This window comes from Sphaerodactylus townsendi, linkage group LG11 (genome assembly GCF_021028975.2).
Source record: "Sphaerodactylus townsendi isolate TG3544 linkage group LG11, MPM_Stown_v2.3, whole genome shotgun sequence".
Classification (NCBI taxonomy): Eukaryota; Metazoa; Chordata; class Lepidosauria; order Squamata; family Sphaerodactylidae; genus Sphaerodactylus; species Sphaerodactylus townsendi.
In genome coordinates this window covers 23,744,204-23,761,115 of record NC_059435.1, presented here as the reverse complement: position 1 = coordinate 23,761,115, position 16,912 = coordinate 23,744,204, and the positions used below count along the sequence as shown (strand labels likewise).

The 16,912-nt window shown below is 41.5% G+C and overlaps 1 protein-coding gene across 2 annotated transcripts in view; it reads left to right on the top strand.

Moving 5' to 3' along the window:
* The window catches only part of ITGA9 (integrin subunit alpha 9), a 246,500-nt gene that overhangs the window by 120,393 nt on the left and 109,195 nt on the right, over window positions 1-16,912 (top strand). For both annotated transcript variants that reach the window (XM_048511594.1, XM_048511595.1), the window contains exon 16: window positions 16,025-16,174. In XM_048511594.1, coding sequence (XP_048367551.1) covers window positions 16,025-16,174 — 150 coding nt within the window. The remainder of the gene's footprint in view (window positions 1-16,024; window positions 16,175-16,912) is intronic.

The window sequence follows — 16,912 nt, the reverse complement described above, 5'->3', positions numbered from 1 at the left end:
GAATTAGACAGTTTGATGGAGGATAGGTCTTTCAGTGGCTACTAGCCATAGTGACTAAAGGGAACCTCTACATTGAGAGACAATTGCCCTCTGAATACCAGCGCCAGGAGGCAACATCAGGGGAAGGCCTTGGCCTCTATCCTGTTCTTGACCTCCAGAGGAACTGCTTGGTCACTCTGTGAGATAGGATGTTGGACTAGATGGACCACTGTCCTGATACCCATCAAGGCTCTTTTTATGTTCTTAATCCCCCTTGAGAAAATGGCTGCTTTGGAGGGCGGACTCCATGGCATTCTATTCCTTTCTCAAACTCCTCCCTCCCCAATCTCAACCCCTCAGATGCCCTCACCAGGAGTTTTTAAGTGTTTCTCAGCCCAGAGCTGGCAAACCAACCGCAAAGTGATATCCCCACCCCCTCCAATCCACCTTACCCGGATTCTCCCCACCAAATCTCCTGACATTTGGTGAGACAGTTTTGGGATTCCTATGTCTTTCTTGCAGTTCTTCTCCTTCTGAATTGCTCTGGAAGAGGCACTGTCTGAAAGTCAAAAGACACTATGCTGGCAGAATGTGCTAATTGTCATGTGGGAGAGAAACATATCCCAAGTGCCTCATTCCCCAAGGAACTGAGGAGAATAGCATTCCCTCCTGTTTTTGGGAAGCCAACATAATACTTGTGGAATCAGCAGCCATGATGCCAGTCCACACTCTCATCTCAGACCAATTGGTATGTTTAGTAGCTAGTTTACTTTCTAAAGATTTCCATGCCTAGAAGTTAAGGTTCAAGGATAGGTGACACAGAGGCACAGAACACTGAACAACGACTAATACAGCTACTCCAAAAAAACATGCTCAGTATTTGTTGGGTATTTCAGGTTGGTTAAGAACGCACAGTATTTCATCTCAGCCTCTATCGATGTACTTTACTCGTATGACAATCAATTCTGCTTACTTCACTGCATTCAGAAACATGCATTCACAGCTTGTTATTCCAAAACGTTCACTGTTTGTTGGATGATGATTTTTTCCACTGTCCATTTCAATTACTGGGAAGGATTTTGTTGTTTTGAACTTTATTCAGCTTGTGGTTGCTGGATGGGTAGGAATTTCTTCCCATTCCAAAACCGAACTTCTAAAGCATTGTGAATTGAAGGCAGATATATGGAGCAAGCTTGTGCCCAATATATGAGAAACACAACTTGCTGTTACAGTGTTAGCCCATTTATATATCATCCAAGTTTAGCTATTGAATAAATCTTGAGAGGAGTGTGTGAAAATATTATCAACTGTATTTATACAAGGACTTATCTTCTCCTGAGTTGACACAGTACATTTATCTATATACTCTGAGGGTCAATTTACACATTGCAAAGTCTTCCTGTTTGTTGGGTGATGACATGAGGACTTTGAATCAGGTGTTCAGTTAAAGTTTAACCACCCTGTGGAGCCACTGTTGGCTCTGTTTCCAAATTTGCGGTCACATAAGTAATGTGATTTTTGCAAATGGAGCCAGTCTCAGCTTAATGGGGCACCATAAGGAGAAGAGTTGTGGCCCGTTCTGCCCACGCACCCAAGTTGTGCTTCACAGTCCACAAGGACTTTGTAAAGTGTAAATTGATCCTGAAATTGGCTAGAGCTGTTCAGACTGTTCTTCCCCAGCCCTGAGCCTTACAGTCCAATCCAGAGTTCTCAGGCAGACAGGGATGGTGTCGCTCAGATAGTGCCCCACCCCCTCCAAAGGGTTTTTCCACAGCACGGGCAGCCCCAAAAGTTAAAGAAGAAGAAGAAGAGTTTGGATTTATATCCCCCCTTTCTCTCCTGTAGGGGACTCAAAGGGGCTTACAATCTCCTTGCCCTTCCCCCCTCACAACAAACACCCTGTGAGGTGGGTGGGGCTGAGAGAGCTCCGAAAAGCTGTGACTAGCCCAAGGTCACCCAGCTGGCGTGTGTGGGAGTGTACAGGCTAATCTGAATTCCCCAGATAAGCCTCCACAGCTCAGGTGGCAGAGCTGGGAATCAAACCCGGTTCCTCCAGATTAGATACACGAGCTCTTAACCTCCTACGCCACTGCTGCTCACTCAAGAATCTCTCATAGGGCAAAGCGACAACAACAATTGTGGTGTATTTCCAAAGCTGGGTCTGCCATTGCAAGGGGGCTATACAGGCAGTGGAAGCTGACTAAAGTTGGCCCCACTACATTTAAAAAAATAGAACTTTGCTTTTTAATGGTCCCTTTCAAAGTGTTATCACAGAAACATAATCTTAACCTCTTTTAGCAATTTCTCATAATTTTATTATACTACAGCGTATAAATATAGCACTATATATGTGTGTGTGTGTGTGTGTGTGTGTGTGTGTGTGTGTGTGTGTGTGTGTGTGTGTGTGTGTGTGTGTGTGTGTGTGTGTGTGTGTGTGTGTGTGTGTGTGTCTTGAGAATGGCTTTTCTGAGATGCTAACAATCTTTGGGGCTTATTTGTAAATTAACTGTCTGGATCTTATCCCCACTCTGGTCATTCTTCTAAAACAGGTATTTTGGTATTTCATACCTGTTGTACTATACTATTATATTTACTGTATTTATATACTGCAGTATACCATAAATATATATATATAGCACTATATATATATATATATATATATATATATATATATATATATATATATATATATATATATATATATATATATATATATATATATATATATATATATATATATATATATATATATATATATATATATATATATATATATATATATGTGTATGTGTGTATGTATGTATGTATGTATGTATGTATGTATGTATGTATGTATGTATGTATATGTATATATAGCACAATATATAAATAGTGTATACACTACAGTATATGTGCAGTATACTGCAGTGTATAAATAAATACTATCCACTGCAGTATATAAACATGCTGCTGTATATAAATAAATATTATGTACTACAGTACATAAATATACTGTATGTACTACAGTACATAAATATACTGTAGTACATAATATTTATTTATATACAGCAGCATGTTTATATACTGCAGTGGATAGTATTTATTTATACACTGCAGTATACTGCACATATACTGTAGTGTATACACTATTTATATATTGTGCTATATATATATATAGTGCTATATATATATATATATATATTGTGCTATATATATATATATATTGTGCTATATATATATATTTATGGTATACTGCAGTATATAAATACAGTAAATATAATAGTATAGTACAACAGGTATGAAATACCAAAATACCTGTTTTAGAAGAATGACCAGAGTGGGGATAAGATCCAGACAGTTAATTTACAAATAAGCCCCAGGGATTGTTAGCATCTCAGAAAAGCCATTCTCAAGACAGATACCTCTCTGGGGCTATATCTTCCATTCCTTAAGATGTGTTAATGTAATATGAGTATGAATTATGCTTTTTCATGACAACATTTCTCTGCCCTTAAAAATGAGGATAATCTTGCCAAAGCTGGCCAGCTTCCCCCATTGCAGCCAAGTAAAAGGTAGGTGTGTGAGTGAACAAGAGCTAAAGGAAAGCAAGAGATGTTTGTTAAAAATACTAAGCGCTGCAATAACTTTTTAAATGCACCATGGAGTTTTGATGTCAGAATTTGCTGCATTCTGTTTTAATAGCACATTATTTCCGCCCCATTTACAGTAACTTTATAGTAAATGTATTGGTAATTCATGTTCTCTTTAACTCTACATGTACTTCAGTGGTGTAGGAGGTTAAGAGCTCGTGTATCTAATCTGGAGGAACCGGGTTTGATTCCCAGCTCTGCCGCCTGAGCTGTGGAGGCTTATCTGGGGAATTCAGATTAGCCTGTGCACTCCCACACACGACAGCTGGGTGACCTTGGGCTAGTCACAGCTTCTCGGAGCTCTCTCAGCCCCACCTACCTCACAAGGTGTTTGTTGTGAGGGGGGAAGGGCAAGGAGATTGTAAGCCCCTTTGAGTCTCCTGCAGGAGAGAAAGGGGGAATATAAATCCAAACTCTTCTTCTTCTTCTTCTTCTTCTTCCTAAAGTGTGGGTGAATGAATCACCACTTCCTAGATCAGGGGTTGGCAACCTTTAACACCCAAAGAGCCATTTGGAAAAGAAAACACTTGGAGCCGCAAATACATTTTGACATTTGAAATGAAGATAACACTGTGTATGTGTGTATATATATATGTATACATACACAGTGTTATCTTCATTTCAAATGTATATATATTTACCTTTACGCTTTGTATAAACAATTATAGTGTGTTATGAAATTCATGAAGTGCTACATCACCGTCATCAACCAACCAGGCAGCTGGGACAGGAAAGCTGGACGTGGCTTGGGATAGCTGTCTCCTCTCTAGGAACGGGGACTCTTTCCCATTAGCCTTAGGGCGACTCTCCAAAGGAGGCTGAGAGGACCCAAGCCATGTGGAGCCGCAGTACAAGGACGAAAGAGCCGCATGTGGCTCCGGAGCCATGGGTAGCAGACCCCTGTCCTACATGGTCTTCTGTCGATTCCTTTATAGCCACTCCTACTCTTTGTTTTTTGGGTGTGTACGTGCCTCCAGTTTCTGAGAAGTGGGGCTTCTGGTGAGTCACCAGCTCTATTTTAATTGCCATCCAGTTCTTCTGAGAAATCTTTGAGAGGCAGCAGCTCAAAGTTCTTTTGAGAAATCTTTCAGAGGCTGTAATCTCTGAGAAGTAGCAGAAGAAAAGTGAAAGGGATTTGGGAGTCTTAGTAGACCACAAGCTGAACATGAGTCAGCAGTGTGATGTGGCAGCTAAGAAAGCCAATTCAGTTCTGAGCTGCGTCAATAGGAGTGTAGTGTCTAGATCAAGGAACATAATAGTACCAATCTATTCTGCACTGGTCAGAACTCACCTGGAATACTGTGTCCAGTTCTGGGCACTGCAATTTAAGAATAATATTGACAAGCTGGAACGGGTCCAGAGGAGAGCAACCAAAATGGTGAAGGGCTTGGAATCCAACAAGTTTAGCCACCTTGCAAATATTTTAGCGACAGAACAGACTCTACATGTATAAAATAAATGAGCAAGTATGAAAGACCTTCCACCAAAAGTCTTCTGGATTTTGGTTAGTGGGCAGTATTCTTTTTTAAATCCTTGCAGTGTAAATGAAGAGATCATATAATTACAAAATGGAAGCATGGAGTGAGTGAGAGAGGGTGTGTGTGAGAGAGAACCAGAATTTCTAGTTCTATTCTGGGGGATGGTGTTACTGGATTTTTAAATCTGGAAAACGTATCAATTGCTATACCAGAGCTTGCTTTCTATCAGACTCAAGTTGCTATGCGCTGTAGAAGTTTCTGAATTGGTATACTGAACCTAGTTACTCTTCAGTAGAACAAAGACAGATGGAAAAACTCATAATATCTTACAGCATTTTAGAGAAAGCCCATTCTTTGAAAAGCAAGAGGGGCGGGGAAATGAATATGTTTGGATTAATGTATAAACTAAAATAGCTGTAACTTCTCACATTTTTCCTTCCTCTTCCTTTGCCCTCCACATTCCCTTAAACAGTAAAAAGTCTCTGTTCCTTTTTGGGTTATTTCACGTCCTTCTAAAACAAGGCTTGTAAAGTATGCAACATTTTAGACATTCTACAGCTGGCATCCTTTTCTTGTGGAGAAGGAAATAGATTTATGTATTTATTATGAGATTTGCATATCACCCTTCCCTTATTCGGGCTCAGGGTGGTTTCCAGCTTCAATAAAACAATACATATAAAACAATACATAATAAATACACTATAAATAATTAAAATTTATGATTAAAATTTTGGCTTAAAAATTGTGTAGAAGTTCAGTTTAGCAATTTGGCCCCATTTGCGCTCATGAGCCTCTTTTCTTGATAACCTCTCTAATTGGATGGGGCTCACGCAGAGGAACTCAGCAATGAAAAGTAAAGTATGGGTAGGAGAGGAGAAATAATACATATAGGGCAAGTGTACATTGAGGAAAAGGGAGATGAGGAAAGGAGAAGAGTCTTCTTCTTTGGAGGTTTTTAAAGAGAGGCTGGATGGTCGTCTGTCAGGAGTGCTTTGATTATGTATTCCTGCATTGCAGGGGGTTGGACTTGATGGTCTTTGGGTCTCTTCCAACTCTGTGATTCTATGGTTCTAAGAAAGGAAATGAAAGTGGAAACGGGAAGGAAATGAAGGAGGGCTTGGCAATGATATACCCATAGCTGCCTCAACCATTTGCCTGGTGGAATAGCACCATCTTTCCAGTTCTGCGGAATTGCTCTAGATCACTTTAAAGAAACACTTTTACAAAGAAGGCATACTAAATTCAAATCTGCTATTTGATTTTTTTATCTTATTATCTAAATATTTTTATATTATCTAAATATTACACAGGAAATTGTCAATTTTAATGTGATCTCACAGCGTTGGACTTTTTCAATCATATTATATAGCCAGTGTTTGTTAGAAGAAAGGGAAGGGCTCTGTTTAATCAAACTAGGCCATCAGCTGAAGTGGAGATAAATAAACTGGAACGCCAGACACTTTGAGCCCTTCGGACGCGAGTGGAAGCTCGGTTTTATTTCTGCGTGTCGTGAATCTTACCTTGGCCTTTCGAGTCCTCCGTTCTCCGCTTTTAGCAGCATTTCGTGTCTCAGACGAGCTCCGGAGAGAAGGACCACCTCCCTATTAACTGCGTTCAGGTGGTTGCTGTATCCCCATTCTGCGCATGCCCAAAGCTTTTCGCGCCGCCACGAGTCTCCCCTTCTGCGCATGGGCGAAATACTTAGTTGTGATTGGCTACATGGCAGGTGGTGGCGAGGAGATTCCGCCTCCGTCGGCCCGACCGAAGTGCAACTCGAGTCCGCCAGTCGACTCAACTCCCAGTAAGTGAAATTCAATAGCGAGGGGGGGTGAGTCGAGTCGAACCACGGAGTCCGGCCTTCGTCTGTCGGAGGACTTCGGGTCGAACTTCAATCGATCTCAGGTAGAACCGCGACAATCTTGGGAAAAGCACCCTTAGGGAATGTGCATTTTCCTAATTTGTGTTGGGCTTTCATACTGAAATGCTCATGCCCATCGCTTATTAAGTGACTCTAACAACAAAATGGAGAAAGCATATGGCTATACACATGCATTTTTCTTTAAGTCTTTGATAGATTAATTTAAAAGTCCTTTTTCTGCCAGAATGATCAACCATAGCTAGGAATGTCTTGAATTCATTTTTAAAGAAAGTTGAATGCTCATTAAGAGATTCGGAAATCACTCCTGGTGCGTGGGGACTACAGAAAAACTAAGAGGACTTTGTAAATATGTTTGATCTAAATAATGTATTTTGAATTGCATTGCATTATACTTTAGTATAGACTCTTCTTTGTACTTTGCATTATTTTAAAACATGTAAGTCTTGTCTTTTGCTATTAATCTTGATGGAAGTGGCCGTTATTTGCTTGTTTGGAAAATATATATGCTCCTTCTCCAGAGAATCTGAACAAGGCCGTTTACAAATGAACTAATCATTAAAAACCTGCCAGACCTTAAAATCTACAGGAGTGCTTTGATTGGAGATTGGAGATTTAATATTCACTACCTAAGTCTTTACAGTAAAAAAAAAACACCGACCCGATATTGTATTGAAAATGTTAATAGAAGACTTTTTAAAATTGCTGCTAGATATGAGTAGAACTGAGAGTTCCAAGCTATCCACTTCAGGTTTTTCCACTAACACAGTTTTATTTTAGTAGTCTAGACAGTAAATAAAGCAGAACCATTCAAAACTGGAGTGTTCACCTGCATCTGCAAAATATATCATCCACACAGACTGATCCTATGTAAGTACGCTCAGAAGTAAATCTTATTAAGTTTAATGAATTTACTTCCAACCAAGAGTGCTGAAATGGCAGACCATGAGCAAAAACAAAAACTATATTATGTGAATTTTTTTCATGGAATAAAATTTTTACGGTTGAAAAGTTCCAGTTGTATCCCTGTGTGGCAGATCTATCTTGTGCTTCATCTATGGCTGTATATTTTTGAAGATCTAAGGGGCAGTCCCATCCAAACCCGGAAGCAGCGGGACACAGTGCCAGTGCAGTGGCACCCTGCTGCCTCCAAGAGGGCTTTCCAGCAGTATAGGGAGCTTGGAAAAGGCCTGAATCCCTCCCCCCTGCTGCTGGAAGCCCCATAGGGCTTACAAGACATATACCACTAAAAAGGTGGCATAAGCCCAAAGGTGGGGGTGCTGTTCTTCTGGCTCTTAACCTGACTCCCCCCATCACTGACATCTGAGTGGGATGCCAGCACAGCTCTGCTGCAGCTTGAACTTCCACATTCTGTGGCTGTGGGGCGTGGGATGGGTGGCTGCTAACACGTCTGCCCCCTCCACTGAAGTCCCCTGGGAGGGCAAATCTGCTGGTGTAAGGCCGCACCACTCCCTAGAGTCTTTTTGGCCTCCCCTTTGGATGGGACTGTTAATCATTCATGTTTGTAGAATAGGTAACTGCCAAGGACTGTTTGTTTGCCATGTCCTTCATATTTCTATGATAAGAATGGCCATATAATACATAATGAGCTTCCTCTCATGTGACAGACTTTATTAATGTGCAAACCTGAATAATTTTTAGCCGTGCTTTAGGATTTGAAAGTTATTATATAATCTTCATGTTGTATGGTTTACTTTGGGGCTGTGCATCTGTGGAACAACACAAAATCCTTTTCTTAGAATTGGACTTAAGGATCAATGTCCAGTCTTCGTTGTATATTGCTGGCCTTTCCAATCCTTCAACAATATTGTGATGCTATAAAGAGGGGACTTGTGGGGCAATTTTTTGAGTATTTTCCTCCTGAAAAAAATAAATGATAGTGACTTAAGGGAGCTGAAAAGTGGATCCCAAAAATGCTGATTTTTTTGGCATTTTCCAGGCTGCTTTGGCCCCACCGCCATAAAAAGAAAAGTCATGGAAACTCATCTCCTGCTCCACCTCTCTCTCTCTCCCTCACTTACCTGCTGTTGGCCAGGCCCAGCATTCTGCTCTGCACCATAGCTTCTACCTCTGAAGTATACTTGGACTTTAGAGGCAGCAAAATGGAGTTGAATGTTGGGCTTGTCTGGCTGGGTTCAGCATTCCACTCTCTGCTGCCACCTCCAAACTCCAACTGGACTTCAGAGGCAGTACAGAGATAAATGCTGGGCGATAATTTGGGCATCATTTAGCCCTGTGCTGCTGTCTCCAAACTCTACTTGGGTCTTGGATAAGGTGACCAGATGTCCCGCTTTTGGTGGGACAGTCCCGCCTTAAACCAATCTGTCCCGCGATCTGCGGAGTTTTTTAATTGTCCCGATTTTGCCTTCTGGGGCGCTCCCCTTTTCCTGCCCTGTCACAGGGCGGGAAACAGGGGAGTGCCCCAGAAGGCAGTGCGGCAGCCTCCCGCGCATGCGGCCTCAGGAGCGCACTGCCTTCTGGGGCGCTCCTGTGACAGGGCGGGAAACCACCCCCCCAAAAGGCAGTGCGCTCCTGCGGCCGTGCGCACATGTGTGCGCGCGCCCCCCCTCCCGGTTTAAAAAGGTGACAATCTGGTCACCTTAGTCTTGGAGGTAGCACGTGGTGCACATTGGGCTGTGTGCCTGCTGCCTCTGAAACTCATGTGGAGTTCAGAGGCAGGTGGAATCTTTTGAGTTTGGGTTTAATAGACCCCCCCCAAAATTCAAATTCTCAAAAAAGCCAGTATGGGTTTTGGGCTTTTTCATTTTTTGAAAATGTTCAAGACTATTAAACCCAAACTCTAAAAATACTGCAAAAAACGGGTCTGGTACATCCACTTGAAAGTTCCCTTAGTGCAATAGGTAATGGTTCCATAATAAAACTGCTGCGATTTCTCAGTAGATAAACAGATGTCAGAAAGTTATGTGAGGATGAAAAATGTTAGCTTACTGGTCCTATATTTTAAAAACCTTTAGTGAAGCTGAGTCAGATTGAAGTGTTATCTATGATGCTTAAATGCATGTAAACCAGAAAGAACAACAAATATATTTTGTAGTCATGATGAAAAGTTTCTTTTAGAAAGTGTTTTTCCATTGTTATCAAGATTGTCTAATAAACCAACCACAACCATAACTCAAGAAAAAATAATTCTGAATTTAACTATTACTGCACTTTCCCTTTTATAGTGTGTATTATTGCAACCCAAACATCCTTTGGGTTGTGGTTATTTCATGATTTCAGATGGCAAAAGCCTGATTGAAGTTCAGGCTGTAAGCCACACATACAAAATAAATCTTGGAAGGGGATAGCTTGTTAAAAGAACTGATGTGACATGTCTGGTTTCTCTAGAATACCAGAGGCATTGATGTGGTGGGTTTGGAGAGAACTTTGTCTGTTCCTTACTTTAATGTGTTATGCCTTCTAAGCCTGGCCACATGTCTGTGATGGGCCAGATGCTAATGTACTACCATAGCACTTGGTGTCCATTCAGTCAAATTCTTTAAATAGAATTCGTTTTGTTCATGGTGCAGAAACATTATTTATAGCTTGGTGGTGTTATATAGGATGAAGGAAAGGACAGCAGAAAGATAATGAGAAGAGAAAAGTAAAATAAGAAAATATAGAAGTTGGAGAGACAATTTCAGTTTGAATGTCACTTCAGAACATATCGTAAGGAAAACTGGATTACATTTAGACGAAGGTGGACTTAAAATTGGGGAAAAGAACACTAACAATTTGAGATATGCTGATGATACTACATTGCTAGCCAAAACTAACAAAGACTTAACAAGGCTACTGCTGAAAGTATAAGGAGAAAGTGCCAAAGCAAGACTACAGCTGAACATCAAGCAGACAAAAATTACTCAGCTTTAGGGAAGACAGTGAGGAAACGGAACTTATTGAAGACTTTTAAAACAAGTGTAACTCCATTTAGGATTGCATGATCAGTTTCTTCTGCTTGTATTGCGGCGGCTGTCCAAAAAGGAAAATTTAAATGGCAGGTGTGCTTTGTTGTTAACTGTCTTCCCTTTGAATTCATAAAAGGGACATGGATCTGACTGGCTGGTGCCTGGAGGGGGTAGAATTTGGGGATGATGTGTTATTACTTCCTGGTGATACTATAGGAATTTGCCATAATCTCTGTGTTAAATACCTTTTCAGTTTCTCAGAGGTGAAGGATTGATGCCAACATTGGGGGTTTTACTCCCCAAGGGTAGGCAAAATGGCAAGCCTGTTTGGTTATAATAATGTTTGAGGTGACTTCCAATTCTGCTGAACTTAATGGGACAAGGTAAGTCTGTTGTTAATCAGAACTCTGCACAAAAAAACTTCTCACCTCCAAATGATGCAAATTGCTTGTGGTGGCCAAGAGATTAATGCAACAGTTTGGCAGCTCTTAGCAAGCAAGGAGTAAAATGTGCAGGTTTAAATGATAATCTGTGCCATCAGCATCTGACCAAAGAAGTTGGAAATTTAGCTTTAAGAAACCACGCTAAAGAGACTGATCTCAGGAATGCTCATATCCCCTCTTACAGCTGAGCGCTATTTTTATTACATTAGTTGATGAGAAGAATGCCTTTATATTGTGTAATTAAAGCTGCATGTCTTCTGTAAAGGGTTTTTTTTGTCTGTAATCTGCAAGGAGATCAATTAGAAGAGCAGAATATGTGGCATAATGAATGGCTGGCTGGAATTTGCATTAAAAAGGCTTTAATTAAAGACAAGTGATACTATGAAATGTATTTCTCTGGAGCCTTCTCAAGGGGAATGTCTGTACATGCGATTAATCTGACTTCTGCTCAGTTTTCACCAAAGAATACTATGATACTCTGTAAAAACGAACTTGCACTGATTTTAAAGACATGGGTGTGTACTCTGTAAGGGACCAAGCGGCTATTCAAAAGTCAGGAATGAACTCTGGAGAACTGCAGATTGTTTCCTTTAAACTAGTTGTATTGGTGGTTAACTGATTCTCCCACCCATGTGGTAGACTATTAAAGCAGCGAGATCATTAGCCTTTAACTGTATATAACTGTGTTTTGCAAACTTTTGACAGCCTTTTCTGAATTAAAAGTGCAGTCATGGCTTCACGACTGCGTTATAAAAGTAACCGAAGCAGAACACTGAGCCCATGTGTGTCTGCATGAGTTACCAGTATGTCTCAAACCCAGAGTTGTGACTCATGCACAGAGACAGTATACAGCATCATGTGAGAGCAAACAGTTCTGTTCTATCAGGAGGCAATAACTGATCCTATACGGAGATGTGGCAAAAGCTAAAGCGATGTGGTATCTGATTGGAAAAAGGCAAGGCCAGAGCAATTATTTGTGCAGAGATGTAGCAGGCAGCCTCCTCTCTGAGTGTGTGCTTTAGACTCACAGGAACTTGCAGCTCCTGTTACTGTACAGTTTCCTGTCAGGAAAAAAAATCTGGATTTTCCCACCATGTCATTGGGGAGTTACTGATCTCTAGTTAAAAATTAGTCATGATAAACTCTAAAGTGGATGTTGATCCAAATAGCCTTCTTAATTTCCCCGTTCTATTGATTTTAATATTCTGGTTCTTCTGCAATCATTGAAAGAAAACAGAGAATGAATACTTGGATGATGTAGTGGGCAAACCAAATGATTGTTCTTTTTTGTTATCTGTCAAGTTTTGGTATAACGCAGTAACTTCAGGCAATGTACATAAAAGGTTGTCTAGTGACCAACAGCTCTGTGATGAACAGGAGGCTGTCCTGCCCCTGAAGGGAAAATCAGCCATTCAGATGAGCACATAGAAGTGCTGTTGCAGCATCCAATTTCCTTTGAGAAGGGGGGGGGGTGAAAGTTGGAGGGAACACAAGAAAAGAAGAGAGAGATTAATTCTTCCTCAAGGGAGCAGGGACATCTCATGAAAAAGCCTAGTGGAGGGTAGCTCTGCCTGGTAGTATGGCACAGTGGTTAATCTCTGTCTCAGAGAAAAGAGTGTGATGAGCAGATCTTGTACAATGTATTGTCGAAGGCTTTCACGGCCGGAATCACTGGGGTGCTGTGTGGTTTCCGGGCTGTATGGCCATGTTCTAGCAGCATTCTCTCCTGACCTTTCGCCTGCATCTGTGACTGGCATCTTCAGAGGATCTTCTGAAGAGGATCTTCAGATCCTCTGAAGATGCCAGCCACAGATGCAGGCGAAACATCAGGAGGGAATGCTGCTAGAACACGGCCATACAGCCTGGAAACCACACAGCACCCCAGATCTTGTACAGTTTGGTCTGACCCTGGGGAAAGGGCAGACTGATGTGGGTGGAATCCTGTCTGTGAGAGAGGATCCAACCTAGTGGCTAGTCAATAAAAGTCTCTTGGTGCCTGAAAGCATTGTAGAAAAATCTGACTATTCTCTGAAGTAAAAACCAGTTTACATTTTTGGGCCTCAGTCAGATTTCTACTTTAGTGGAATCCCCACAGTCATTTAATCACGTGATACTATGTGAAATATCCAGGTTTCAGCAAGAACTCCCCACTTCCTGATTACCGAACATGGATTCATCTCCCTCTTATCAAATGTTTTTAAGAACCTGCATGGAAGTGCACCTTTTAAAAAACATACACGGTAAAGCCAGATCGGTGTGGAGGTTCAGGGTTTGAATCTAGATTGTTTTTCCTGACACGGAGCCTTCCAGCCAATCAGAGCACGGTGGGCTGTGTGCAGTGTGTGCGCAGCCTTTTTTTGGTTTTGCGCCCACAGAGGCTACATGGAAACGTGTGTACGAGGAGCGGAACAGCGAACATGCACACGTACGGCATGTGTAAACTGAGATTAGCCTTCTGTGCCAACTGTAAACTGTGTAAACTGTGTAAACCAAGATTGGCCTTATGTGCCAATGTGGCCATGCAGAGAAAGATTTAGAATGGCGAAACCATGCAGTCATGAAACTGTGCACGGAAAAAATGAGGGCGGATTATGGTTCCCACCACAACACCATATCCAATCAGAAGAAAGCAGCATAGGCAGGGAGATTGTACGTATGCATCTATGTGCTTACACAACGACGTAGCTCCGCACCATTTTTTTAAAAAAAAGTTTCTGCCCCAACACAACACAACAGCCTATCAGAACAGACCCACCGAACAGAACGTGTGTGCCTGGGGAGTGTAGCATTGTTTGAATCCGTGATAGACATCGGGGTCTTCACAAGACACACGCTGCAGTGGGGAGGGAGAAACCTTGATGAAAAGGTTCTGTTTCTTTTGAAACCTGGTTGTATCCGTCTTTAATTCTCAGTGGGGATTTGGCCTTTGTCTACTACAGAGCTATGCTAGTTTCTTCCTCTAAAACCAACCTGCAATTACCGTATATACTCGTGTATAAGTCGACCCGTATATAAGTCGAGACACCTAAAAGTACAAAAACCTTAGCTCAATCAGCAACCAAGCTAAAACACAAGAGTTAAAATCCTTCAAAACTGGATTTTTGGTCAGGGGAGAAATGTTTATGTTAACAGTACCAACATTTCAGAGTATCTTTAGGAGACCCTCCTGATGATACCACCCAGGTTTGGTGAAGTTTGGTTCAGGGGGTCCAAACTTATGGACCCTCAAAAGGGTAGCCAGCCCCATCTACTATTAGCTTCCATTGGAAACAATGAGGGATGGGAGCACCCATTTTGAGATTATCCTGATGATACCACCCAGGTTTAGTGAAGTTTGGTTCAAGGGATCCAAAGTTATGGACCCTCAAAATGTGGCCCATTTACTATTAGCTCCCATTGGAAACAATGGGGGATGGGGCACCCCATTTGGGGGTCCATAACATTGGACCCCCTGAACCAAACTTTACCAAACTTGGCTGGTATCATCAGAAGAGTCTCTTGAAAAATCCCTGAAATTTTGGTGCTGCAAGTCTAAAAACTGAGCCCCCTGGCGGTCGACAAAGTAAAAACCCTAAAATATTTTTAAAATACACCTCAATCGGTTATAAGTCGAGGGGGGCTTTTTCAGCACAAAAAATGTGCTGAAAAAGTCGACTTATATGCGAGTATATATGGTAAATCAATCTCCTCGGCTGTTTATATCCTGGGGTATCTGATGGACTGTTTTCTCCCATGTAATTCTGCCAGGGAATTGGGATAGCAGGGAGGTGCTTTTCTGATGGTTCCACCAATCAAAGAGGCATGACTGGTGGTCACAAAAAAGAGTGCTTGAGAGCTAGTGGTGTAGTGGTTAAGAGAGGTGGACTCTGATCTAGAAAACTGGGTTTGATTCCCCACTCCTCCACATCAGCAGCAGACTCCTATCTGGTGAACTGGATATGTTTCCCCGCTTCTATACATGATGCCCACTAGGTGACCTTGTGCTAATCAGAGTTCTCGCAGAACTTCCTTATCCCCTCTGTCTGTGCAGAGAAGGAGGGGAAAGGAGTTTGTAAGCTGCTTTGGGACTCCTTATGGTTGAGAAAAGCAGGGTATAAATTCAAACTCTTCTTTTTCAGTGGCAGCCCCACCACTATGGAACAACCTCCCTAGGGTGGTGTCCCTACCCCCTCCACTTTCAATCTTCAGGAGACAATTGAAGACAGTTTTATTTAGGACTACATTTGATTAATTTATTGGCAGTCCTAATTGGAGTTTTTAAATTATGGTTAATGTGGGTTTAATAATTGTTGTTTTTATTGTTCTTAACAATGCTGTAAGTCACCTTGAATTCCACAAGGAGGAAAATAGGTAATAGATGTTTGAAACAAACCAACAAAAAATAAATAGAGGAGTTGTGGGAATTTGAGAGGGCAACTTAATGAAAAAATGTTGCGATGCCGAACAGTAGTTTCAAATCATTCATTTCTGTTGGACATTTTAAAATACCCCAACTTCAGAATCAGGTGTAGAATGAACTACAAATGGATTAAAATATGAGAGAGAAAGAGATGGTCCGGAAGAATAACTGAAGAGAGAAAGATGGCAAAGATGATAGTTGTTTCCGTGCAGGGATTTCTTGAACCTCCAAAGAGATTCCAGTCCACAAACTAATGTACAATCTCTCTCTTTTTCCCATTTAATCTTACAGAGAAGAGTAAAAGATGTCATATCGCCAATTGTGTTTGAAGCTGCCTATCGCCTTGGCGACCATATCACAGCAAAGGAGGAGAAGGAATTGCCTTCGCTGAAGCCTGTACTCCGATGGAAGAAGGGACAGAAGATGGCTCAGAGGAATCAGGTTATAAGTTCATTCATCTTTCTGTAGGGTTGCCACAATGTGGAGGTAGAAAATGCCCTTTAATAGAGGCTTGATGTGTGGTGGTGGGTAAGTGAAGCATTTCAAGGCATGGAGGTAAATAGCATTGCCTGGTGAATCCCCTCCAAGGTAGAATATGACATGCTTTTGCTTTATTTGGGAGCTATTCAGGAGTTGGTTCATTATTGCCCTGGAGATGTCCCTTTTAAGCCAAAGCAAAGAAAAAAAATATCCTTTGCTCTTATTTGTAAGAGAAACTGTGTGCCAGCTGCTGGTAGAGCTTCCACATGAAAGCTTTGCTCCCAGCCAGTCTAGATATGATGTGGGTGGGGACAGGGGATAGAATGTAACACTACTTTCAGAATGGCAGGGCTAAGCACTGGTACCCACTCTCCCCTTTTAACCCTTTAACAGATCTTCTTTTCTTTGGCAACTGTTCTTCAGCTTAGTTGTTGGTGTGTGGGGCAGGGGCAGAGCAAGGAGGAACTACGCCACTGGTGTGTGGGAGTTGCCAGGCCACAACTATACTGTGTACTTAAAGAAATACTGAAGCTGATATTCAAGCAATTTGTACTATGCATATTGTTAGTTATTCATTTGCCACATGAGCGGAAGAACTGTTTCCCATTTGTATTCCAAAAGTTATGCAGTTAAAAATAGCTTCCTGTGATAGGTTTGGGCAAATGGCTCCTAATTGGATATCAACTTTGCAAAATCGTA